Below are 10,830 nucleotides of genomic sequence, written 5' to 3'. Positions count from 1 at the left end.
TTCAGGAATGGAGGGGGTGTGGGGAGTGAGGAATGGTGTGGCCCCAGGAGAGGATCTGTTGGGGCACAGTCAGGGACTCCATGACCCTCCTGTGGCCCTCTTACCTGTCCTTACCCAAGCATTCAAACCCTGTCCAGTGTGGTCTCAGTCCCTCCCTTGGGGTTATGGAGAAAGGGGCACCCTCAGGCTGTAGGGGGTTTGTGTCTCTCATGAGCACAGCTGCTGAAGCCATAGCTGGGAGAGGACAGTGGCCAAGTACACCTGAGCTCAGACAATCATCCCCTCTGCCCCTACTGACGGGAGTCCAGGGGTCCGAAATCAGTGGCCCAGCAGGCTCCGCAGGCACACATTGGGGTGCTCCCCTTACCCCCACAGCCTAACATTTCCCAGTCAGGACAATACAAAACCTCTTTATTTCTCATTTTCTATAAAAAGTCATGCCCCTAGACGGGCCGTGGGGATAGGATGTGCAAAGCCTGTGGCACACCTGCAGAGCGGGCAGGAGGGCAGCGCTGGGGCGGGGTTGGGGGGCAGCTCGGCAAAGGACCCCGACACTTCTCGGGCCTGGGCGTGGTCGTGGGGAGCAGACCCCGGAGGAGGGGGGTCGTCTGTGCTCTCTCTCAGCCCCAGGCCTGGGCTCGGTTCCTGAACGCGCACCCCGGGGAGAAGGTCCTTCCTGAGGATGGTGCACTGCAGGGTCCCCGACCTGAGACGCGGTAAACCGAGGCCGGTGAGCTGGCTGGGCCCCTCACTGCTCCTCGGGCCCGTCGCCCCCCAGGGCCTGTTCATAGGGGCAGGGTCGGCGGCCGAGGCCGCCTGGCTCGGGGCCGGGCCGGAGCCCCGCGGGTGCCACCTCCTCCTCCACACCGTCCCCCAGGCCGCCGCCGCCACCGCCGTGCTCGCCCTCCGCGTCGCTCTCGTCGGAGTTGTCCTCCTCCAGGTAGCGGTAGCCGCGCACCTTGTGCTGCGGCCGTGGGATGCGGGGCTGGCGCGGGACCAGGCCCCGCTGCAGCTTGTGCTCCATCCACAGGTAGGAGGCTGCGGCCGCCAGCAGCGTCAGCAGCAGCACCGCCAGCTTGGCCTGAGGGCACAGACACGGATGCAGGGGACTCGCGGGTCAGCCCCTCTATTCTATTTCATCTTTTTCCAATGTTGGTGGGACCTGCTAAACCCACCCACCAGTAGGTGGGAGGGAGCAGAGGACAAGAGGAAGCCTGCCCTCCACCCACCCCATCCCCCCACCTCCCTCCACCCCCCGCAGGCCAGGAAGGGAGAAAGCCTCTCCCACACTCAGCTCAGAGCTGACCCCTGTGAACAGGTCATCAAACTACCCACAAAGTGGCTGCGGGGGTGGGGCGGGGGCACCCACAAGGAAAGAAAAACTTGAACCTCTTCAGAGATGGGTAAACTGAGGGCCGTGGGAAGTGAGGCAGTAAGAAGGTGCTGGGTTAGGAGCCACTCAGTGGGTTTGACATAGGACCAGACCTTGGAGACTGGAGCCCTTTGGGGACTGTGAGGCTACAGTGGGCACTCAGAAAGTATCTGTGGCCTGGGGGGCTGCCACGTGGGTTGCTAACGCCCCAGAGGCCCTCCTCCCAGCACTAAGGCTCACCTTCATGGGCAGGCTTGAGCCCAGGTACACGGTGAAGATGGCCACTGCCTGCCACCAGTGGTAGATAGTGAAGATGAAGTCTTGTCTTTCTTTGTCCTCATAGAGGATTCCCAAGAGTGCTGCAGGTGAGCAGGACAGGACAGGAAGGGGAGAGGTGTCATCTGGGAGCCCAGAGTGGCTGGTCTCCCACCTGCGACCCACCCTAAGCCCAGCACTGGGCTGATCTCAGCCCTTGGCCTTGGAGCTCCCAGAAAGCCTTTGTGAACAGGTCCTGGCCTGCCCCCTCATGGAAGCCCTGGTTTGTTATGGTGCCTGGGATGCTGAGTGGAGGCACAACAGGAACCTTGCCGGGAGGTAGAGTTGGGCCTCACTCTGGGGCATATGTGTGGCCTCAAAAGTGGCAAGCTCAATGGGCAATCATATCCTGGCCTCTCTCGGACCACAGATGCATAATGCCAGGCCTTCGAGGGCTGTTTCTCCTCACTCAGGGCTCAGGGAGGTCAAACTGCTTACAGCAACAAGCTTTCTGCAAATCAAACCTGAAGTTGGGAGGTTTGAACTATTTCTCAAGGAATCCTCCCTGCGGTAGGAAGAAGGAGCACCGGACAGGAAGTCAGGAGACACAGATTTTACTCCCAGGACTATAAAGTGCAGAGAATTCCTATAGAGATGAAGATTCAAATGTTGGCTCTATGGATGACTCAGGGCAAGTTAAGTCCCCATGGCCAGTTTTCCTATTCATAAAATGAGATGACACATATTATGTTGTGTTCTGTGATTTTAATGTGAGAAAGCCCATATAGCATCTGGCAAATTGTACCCTCCCCTGTCACTCAGGACATTAACATGCCTACCCTAAGGCCTTGCAGTATGACTCTACCCCTCGGGCCTGCTGTGAAGGGACATGGAGCCTCCATGGTTCAGAAGAGGCAGGAAGCAGAGCTGGGCAGGCAGAAGGGGATGCCAGGTCAAGACCCAGTTCCAGACTTACTGTGGGCCCAAGCTACCCAGGCTGGATGCTGCCCAGAGCCGGCTGCCTCTGAGCAACAGCCAAGGGAGTACGGCCCAGGGTTGGGGCTCCTTGCCCTATGACAAGTACAGATGCCTCTCTGATGGTGGGAGCACCTGAGTCAGCCCCTGCCCTGCCCACAGTGGGCATGCCCTACCACACCACACCTCCGGGGTGATGTTCAAAACTGTTAATAGCACTGGCCCATCAGAATAGATCCTGGTGTGGAAGACCTGAAGAGCGATACCTGCATGTCCCAGCTATGTGTCACTGGCATATGCCCACCTGTGGGCAGAGAGATCACACAGTTGAACTCTGACCCACCCCTCTTTCTGCAAACAGAGCTCTACTGGCCAATGCTCTCACCCCATCAGCCCAGACTCAGGGCCTGGACTCTGCCACTTGGCAGACTGGTGTTGGGACTCCATGTCTGCTCCCAGCTCTTCTCCAGAAAAGGGCCCTGTCTGCAACTGCACCCTGGAGTGTGGACAGGCTCACCCACTGCTGCCCATGCTCCCTAGAGCACGGAGCAGCAATCTGCTCCCAGTGCCATGAAAACTATGCCAAGGTGGGCATAGGTATGAAAGCAAAGTATTCCCCATGTGTTTTTTCACCCTCGGGGTGCCCACAGAGCGCCATACCTATTCCTTGTAGCCACAAGACCTCACACTAACCCTGCAGTGTCCATGAGGCCCCAAGCCCACCCTGGGGTGTCCACAGGATGTCCATGGCATGCAACTCCCCTGTGTGTCCACAGCCCTCCCCATCTGTCCCTGCAGTCCATGGAACTTCCTTCCACTCCTGGAGTGTCTACAGGGATCCCCACCTACCTCCACCGTAACAGATCCCCAGTATACCCATGGGGTTCTACGTCTGTCCCTGGAAGTTCTGTGCTCCTCCCCAACCACCCTGAGGTAACCACAGGGTCCCCCGCCATCCCAGTGCCCATGGGTGTACTCACTGCTGAGCCCGGTCTTATTGAGGGCACTGCCTACACCCCAGAGGACAGCTGCTACGTAGAGGATCCAAATGTGTTGCAGGACCCGAGGTGCAGGGGCCCAGAAAAAGAGGCCAAGTGTGAGGAGCAGGTGCAGGCCAGCCCCAGCCACCAGAGGCACTGGGCGTGGCAGCCACAGCCCCAGCAGGCCTAGGATTGAGGAGGCTGACGCGCCCAGGCTGTAAGCCACAAGGAGGTAGGCTAGGCGTTCCAGTCCCACTGAGCACACACCATAGCCCTGGGGGGGGGGGGGGATGGACGAGGGTGAGTGTTAGGGGTCAGCTGGCCCAGGCTCTAGCCCTCCCCACCTGAAGTCTCTGGGTCATACCCTGTCCTCCCTGGGCCCCCTCATGAACTCCCTCCAAGGTGCATGGGAAGGTTCTGAAGGTACAGGCTAGAGAAAAGGCTTTGACAGGGTCCAGATACCAAGGTTGTGCCCGGCATGGAACCACACGCTTTATGGGCCTCATTCCGTCCCAACTGTATTAGAACCTTTGGGAGTAAGCATCCTTACTGGAATCACTTCACAGATAAGGAAACTGAGGCCCAGAGAGCTTAAAATAATTTGCCTAAGCCGAGGGGTGGGGGGGAAGCCAGGGAAGAGAAGAAAGAGGGAGGGGAATATCTGGGACGCCCTTGTCATACTTAAGACATGTATTCAAAACCTACTCATCTTTTATCTGAAATATGAATTCAGCTGGAAGCCCTGTGTTTTATCTGGCGACACTATGCAGGCGGTACTCACCAGGGCGAGCCCAGTGCAGGCAAAGAGCACCTCGAAGCCGCTGTAGATAAAGAAGGGCACGAGGTGCCGCAGGCGGAAGTCGCGCACGTGCTTGAAGGGCAGCTGGAAGATGTTGCCCCAGCCCACGCTGCGCAGGTCGATCTCCTCAGTGGGCCGGTAGGCGGCGCCGCACAGCCCCAGCACCTGCGGACCCGCTTGCTGAGCGCCGGGCCCACCCCCGGAGCTCAGGCCTCGACCTTACCCCCAGCTCCGCCTCCAGGAGGTGGCCACGCCCCCACCCTCATTCGGCCCACAGCCCAGTCTCTCAGACCCCGTCTCCAGCTCCACCCTGGACCGGGCTTGGTTCCCTAACCCTTGGCCTCTGGGATTCCAAATCCAGGCTCAGTCCCAAGCCTCTGGCCTGGGTCCTAGGTTCAGACCCCCTTCCCCAGGGCTCAGGCCTGGCTCCCAGCTCAGACCAGGACTCCAAGCCATAACCTTGCCCAGGCTGCCAGCAACGTACCCAGATCGCACCCCTTTCTCCCCTCCTCGGTCCCCAGACTTCGTTGACTTCGCCCCACCCCATCCCGGGCGCACCAGCAGCATGGCCAGGAAAGCCACCGCCATGAGCACACTCTCCACCACAATGAGGTTCCCGCTCCGTGGTAACGTCCGCAGAACAGTCTTGTTGAAGCCACTGAGGATGCCCTGGCTGTTAGTACCTAGAGGCGAGTGGGGACGGGGAATCGAGCACACCGTCAACTCAACCACAAAGAAATGGAGCAAGGAGGGCAGGTGGAGGGGAGAGTTGGAGGTGGTGGGCGAGGACAGTGCTTGCAAAGGAAGGGTTCACTTGGGGAGCAGTGTGGAGGTGAGGGCCGCTGGGGCTAGACCAGTGGCAAGGAGAGGAGCACCTTCCCCCCTTTCATGCTCTAGTGCCTGGAGGCTGGAGGGGGGCCGCCACTCCCCCCCACCACCCCATACATTCACCCTGCTGTGGTTGAGCTCTGAGGGTATGCATGGCACTGAGAGATAATCCCCAGAAGCCTCAGCCCAGATGGCATCTCTTCCAGGCAGCCTTCCCTGATGCACTCTGTCCCCACCAGACCACGTCTAATGTTCTAACTGCATACTCCTATAGGGCCCTATGCTGTGCCCATGAGAGCTGTGGGCCACCAGGCTCTCAGCCCTGAACCTGCGGGCAAGGGCATCCTCTCTGGGTGCTCTTAAAGAGCCTAGTGTCTGCTGGATGACTCAATGGCAGGGGCAAGCAAACCTTGGGGACCCCACCCCATGAGGACTAACCGCAGCTCTGCACGTTGTAGAGTGTGTGGTTCAGGTCATACAGGTAGTGGTTCAGGAAGTAGATCATGGGCAGCTGGGCACAGGCGAAGCTCAGCTGTGGGCAGGAGAGCAGCTTGGCATGGGCTCAGAACCAGGTAGGGGCACAGAACCTGGAAGGGGTCTGGGTGCAGCCTTGGCAGAACAGGAGCCCTCCCACTTCCCGGGGCAGCCTGGTGGCAGGAGGGAGTGCCCAATGCAGGAGGACTTTCTTCTGCACAGGGAGGGGATGAGATCTCAGTCACTAGAGGTAAATAACCAGATGTGGGCTCAAGAAAGGGCAGTGGGACTAGAGGGATGAAAAAACTAGAATGTGGTCCTGGAATACCCTCCCTCAGTGGCCCCATAGGTGGTACTCACATGGAAGAAGCTATAGAAGATCGCTTGGAAGACCAGGAGGTATGGTGCATGGGAGCCCCGAGGCGGGCGCTGCTGGGGGCCCTGCTCATCCCGCTCCTTATAGTGGGAGTACTCGTAATACTTCTGAGCCATCCTGAACCACAGAGGAGAGAAAGCTTCCCCCAGTCCATTCTCTAAACAGGTCTCTGCTTCCTGCACCCAGGGGTGCACCATAAGGGTGCTATGTCTCATAGATGGGGAAACTGAGACCCAAAAGGCAGGAAGTGCTGCCCAAGGTCCCCCAGATAAGGTTGGCAATGCAGCAGAGACTCAGCCAGGTCTCCAGCCTCCCACCTTGTTGCCCACCAGACTCACCTGGTGATGTAATTGCCCATGGAGGCCCAAAGTGGCACAATGGCCATGCCCAGGGCCACAGCTGAGGGCACAAGGGTGTAGTAACGCTCCCAGTAGTTGGTGGAGACAAAGAGGGCATAGATGCCCACAGCCAGAAACATCATCCACTTGGTGCCAAAAAACCTGTGGGCAGTGGGAAGGATGCTGGGACCATGAGCCTACCGAGACTACTGTGGCCTGAAACCAGAGTGGCCACAGCTCATGAAGTGGTGTGAGGTAGGGAGCAATCCCAGGCCTTGGAGTCAGGGGCCCTAAAATGAAATAGCAGAGATGTGGACTTGCTGATGGTCTCAGGGAAGCCCTGTATCCACACACTCAGGTTTTCACCGCTTAATGTGGGCACAGAACCCAAACCACAAGCCTCTCATGGCCACTGCAAGGAAAGGAGATAAGAGGGGAGCAGTCACAAGTCAGTGGTCTGTGGGCACACCTGGCCGTCATCTGTGTTCTGGGCTGGCTGGCCAGTCCCCCGGTCTCCATCCACTCTCATGTGCTGGGACGTCAGGGCACCCAGAACACAAGCCAAACTGGGGCAAGGAAACTAGGACCTGAGAAGGGTCAGAGGCAGGCCCAGGACCTCCTCCCTGCCCATCGCTCTTGCAGTCCACTGTAGTCATTTGGGAAGCTTCTGCCCCACTGACTCCTAGGACTACAGCCTTGCTGACTCTGAGAAAATGTCACACTGTGTTTAAAGGTAGTGACAAGATAAGGGCCCATTCAGGGCATGGAGGCTCGTCAAGCTGAAAACCACTACCAGGAGCTTTGGGGTGTTTTGAGTATTTGTGCCCATTAGTTCCTTTCTTTGCCTTGGTTTCCAGGAAGTTCAAAGACAAACAACCCTAATTTTCTGATACAATTACTCTCTCTTCAGTTACAAGTCCCTAGTCCTTATCCATATTTTGCCATGGCATAAACAGACAGGCAGCCCACTCTGATCTATTTTGGGGAGGGTAAGTCACAAAAAATGTACTGTACATCTTGATGGAGTAAACGAGCAAAAAGTAAAAATACTAACCCTCACTGCTGGTGAGGCTTGTGCTTTTAAAAAATGATGCATACAACCTGTGGTCATGCAGATTGGCATGGCCCTTTAGAAAATCAGTCCAGGAAAGAAAGAAAAGAAAGAAGAAAAGAAAAGAAAGGAAAGAAAAGAAAAAGAAAAAGAAAAAGAAAAAGAAAAAGAAAAAGAAAAAGAAAAAGAAAAAGAAAAGAAAAGAAAAGAAAACGAAAAAGAAAATTAGTCCGGTAGTTTGGGCAAGGGGCAAGCTTGGGGTAAGGGATTCAAACTTTCAGACTGCCAGGTGCTGCCTGTGGGGCCTGGTGGGCAAGCTGTGGAATGTCTCAGTTTCTCTGTGTCTGCTAGAGCACCTACCTCGGATCATAGGGCATGAGGTAGCATTTACAAAGTGCCTAGCACATTGGAAACAAAATAAAAGCTAGCTGTTATTATCAAGGTGATTCAAGAGCCGTAAAGCCTTTCATATAGCTCTAATCTGCTAAGGCCACTGCTAGAAACTTAGAGCAATTTTTTGTTTCTTAATTTTAAGAAGGAAGGAACTAGGGGTGCCTGGGTGGCTTGGTGGGTCAGGCCTCTGACTTCAGCCCAGGTCATGATCTCAGCATCCCTGGATGCACTCCGGGTATCCTACTGGGCACTCAGCAGGGAGTCTGCTTCTCCCTTTCCCCCTCCCTGCACCCCTCCCCCTGCTCCTGTTCTGTCTCAAACAAATAAAATCTTTTTTAAAAAATGGAGAAGAGGGATCCCTGGGTGGCGCAGTGGTTTGGCGCCTGCCTTTGGCCCAGGGCGCAATCCTGGAGACCCGGGATCGAATCCCACGTCAGGCTCCCAGTGCATGGAGCCTGCCTCTCCCTCTGCCTGTGTCTCTGCCTCTCTCTCTCTCTCTGTGACTATCATAAATAAAGTTAAAAAAAAATGGAGAAGAGCTACAAGCTCAAAGTGAATCTGCACAAAGGGGGTAAGGTGAATGTCCAACTCTGAGCTGCACTACCTGTGCCCAGGTAGAAGATGCTACCCTCATAAGGTCCTTGGGGTGAAGACTGAGGAGCAGGCCAAGATGTGCACAGTGAAAAGAAAGAAAAGGAAAAGTGAACATTGCACATGCTCTGGTGACAAGGACATAAATGTTACCTATATGGGCTAGTGGGATGATGAACAGCTGATTTACTGGAGGGCTTGGGTAGGTTTTTGTTTCTTCTGATTTCAGTTATGATTCTAACACTGATTGTACAATTATGTTAAAGGAGTTTGGGGTTTTTTGGGTTGGGAGGGTTTTTTTTGTTTGTTTCTTATTTGGTTGGTTTTGGGGGTTTGGTTTAAGATAGAGGAACTAAAACTCATCTAATTTGTAGGCTAGTCTCTGGGTCTCATCTGAGCAGAGACCTACCTCCTGGTGGGGAGGGTACTTGTCGAGGGGAATTATGCACTGGCCAGGAGCCTGGAACAGATGCCTCCAAGGCTCAGGTCCAGGGTCAACCCTCTGGGGCACCTGCGGGGCCCTTCCTTTTCAGTGAGAAATGTCCCTCAACACTGACCACAGCTGATAAGGCTGGACTTGGAGCCTGGGTCTTGCTGGCTGTCACATTCTCTCCAGAGAGTCCACAGCCTTGATCCCAAAAGTCACTCACTGTAGCTCCAGGCCATGGGGCGGGGCGGGGGGGGGGGCAGACATAAAGACAATGCCATGTGGGTCATGGGCAAGCTGAGGAAAGGAGCAGGAGTGAACTTCTGTTGTCACATGCACATATGCCCTGAGGAGAAGTTTGTTTCCTTCCCCAAACTCAGGTTTTCCCCTTCTCTCTCACCCCACCAGGTAGACAAGGCTTCTCCCCAGCTTCCTGCCCTGGGAACACCACGGGCAACAGCCCTTATGCCCCTTCAACATCTGAAGACCAGCCCTGTTGTGGACAGCAGCCTCGCACCTGATGAGCACAGGTGTGTAGAGCAGAGCCGCGATGGGGGTCACGTTGATGCCCATCAGCATCTTGTTGTCAATGTCCGGCAGGCCCATGTTGCCATACTTCACCTCACGGTAGGTCTCATCATAGTGCAGGATCAGTTGCATCTGCAGGAGGCCTGGGGATAGGGAGCAGCCATGGAGGGGGCAGCCTGACTTGCTGGCACACGAGCTTGAAGGGAACTCCAGTCACCGAAGGAGTCCCAGATTCCAATGCCCCTGAGAACAGAGAGGGCTGCCCTGATGGGGCCAAGCAAGCATCCTGTCAGCGGCAGCGACAGCGACTTGAATCCAGACCCTCGCCCCACTTCACCCCTGACACCACCACCCACCCCTCCGACACACACACGTGCAGCGCTCCAGATCTGGAAGGCAGCTTACCTGCCCAGGGCACCCAGTCCCCGCCCGCACGCTCACGAAGGCTCGTGCCGGGAATCAGGGACACTGCACAGGGACCCTGACTCATGTGCTGGGGCCGCAGCAGCAGCTGCTAGGGGTCATTTGGGGAAGTGAAAGAGGAAGGGGGGAAGAGGCCCCTAAGGTTTCTCCTTCCCTGGCCGGGGCGGGAAGCCGTGGGTTCTAGCGCGGGAGCCCGCGGGGCCGCCCCCAGCGCCGGGCCGGGCCGGGCCGGGCCGGGCCGGGCCAGGGCGCGCCGCCTACCCAGGTAGACGCCGTAGGTGAGCATGCCGCCGGTGCTGGCCGCCAGCACGTTCTTGAGCACGCCGAGGCGCTTGCGGCGGTAGTAGCGGCGCTCTTCCTCCTCCTCGTTGTAGTTGGGATACGCGCCCACCAGCTCGTCCAGCTGCGGGGCACGAACGGCGCTCGCACGCGGGCAAGGCCCCAGGGCCGCACCGCACCCCGGCCGGGGAGGCTCCGGGTGCCCCCCTCCCCGCACCCGCTGCCCGGCCCCCCCGCGCCCCGCACGGCCCGCCTAGGGGGCTGTCTCTCACCCTCGCCGGGGAGGCCCCCGCGCTCTGCACCCCCTCATAGACCCGTCCCCGCTCACCGGAGCCCCGGACCCGTCTGGGACCCCGAGCCGGTCCTCATCGCCCTGCGCCCCCGCAGCCCCCGCCACCCGGTAGAGCGGCGGCTCCGCTTCCATGGCCCGAGACCCCGCTGGAGCACTGGCGGCGGCCCCTCTGCTTGCGAGCGGCGGGCAGGGCACTTCCTCCGGGCGGCCGGGACCTGCCCCCGCCCTGCGGGCCGCCTTCTCGAGAGGGGCGTGTCCAGGGCGCGCGGGGGGAGGAGGGGCGTGTCCAGGGCGCGCGGGGGGAGGAGGGGCGTTCCAGGGCGCGCGGGGCCAGGAGGGGCGTTCCAGGGCGCGCGGGGCCAGGAGGGGCGTGTCCAGGGCGCGCGGGGCCAGGAGGGGCGTTCCAGGGCGCGCGGGGGCAGGAGGGGCGTTCCAGGGCGCGCGGGGCC

At 58.2% G+C, this 10,830-nt stretch overlaps 1 protein-coding gene across 2 annotated transcripts; it reads right to left on the bottom strand.

Moving 5' to 3' along the window:
- Positions 1–394: 394 nt before the first annotated feature.
- On the bottom strand, positions 395–10,600 carry UNC93B1 (unc-93 homolog B1, TLR signaling regulator). Of its 2 annotated transcripts, XM_055315090.1 has the most exons (11): positions 10,418–10,600; positions 10,072–10,213; positions 9,377–9,530; positions 6,398–6,559; positions 6,044–6,176; positions 5,648–5,741; positions 4,940–5,064; positions 4,364–4,546; positions 3,583–3,856; positions 1,613–1,731; positions 395–1,081 (listed from the first exon to the last, which is right to left on the bottom strand). In XM_055315090.1, exons 1-11 carry the CDS (start codon positions 10,511–10,513, stop codon positions 749–751), a joined length of 1,815 nt encoding a protein of 604 aa, XP_055171065.1. In that variant the 5' UTR covers positions 10,514–10,600; the 3' UTR covers positions 395–748. The 2 variants fall into 2 exon arrangements, with proteins under 2 accessions (XP_055171065.1, XP_055171066.1); XM_055315091.1 differs by lacking the exon at positions 10,418–10,600 and having other exon boundaries at positions 9,377–9,651; positions 10,072–10,171.
- Between the last annotated feature and the right edge of the window lie 230 nt (positions 10,601–10,830).

The sequence above is a fragment of the Nyctereutes procyonoides genome, unplaced genomic scaffold (genome assembly GCF_905146905.1).
Source record: "Nyctereutes procyonoides isolate TBG_1078 unplaced genomic scaffold, NYPRO_anot_genome, whole genome shotgun sequence".
NCBI classification, from domain to species: Eukaryota; Metazoa; Chordata; class Mammalia; order Carnivora; family Canidae; genus Nyctereutes; species Nyctereutes procyonoides.
This window is presented reverse-complemented; position numbering and strand designations above follow the sequence as displayed.

Excerpts from the sequence above, each read along its gene's own strand:
- UNC93B1 (XM_055315090.1), bottom strand. The coding sequence starts at position 10,513 with ATGGAAGCGGAGCCGCCGCTCTACCGGGTGGCGGGGGCTGCGGGGGCG. Across the intron at positions 10,214-10,417 it reads CAGACGGGTCCGGGGCTCCG|CTGGACGAGCTGGTGGGCGC; the intron begins GTGAGCGGGGAC and ends CGTGCCCCGCAG. Across the intron at positions 5,065-5,647 it reads CTACAACGTGCAGAGCTGCG|GTACTAACAGCCAGGGCATC; the intron begins GTTAGTCCTCAT and ends ACTCGCCTCTAG.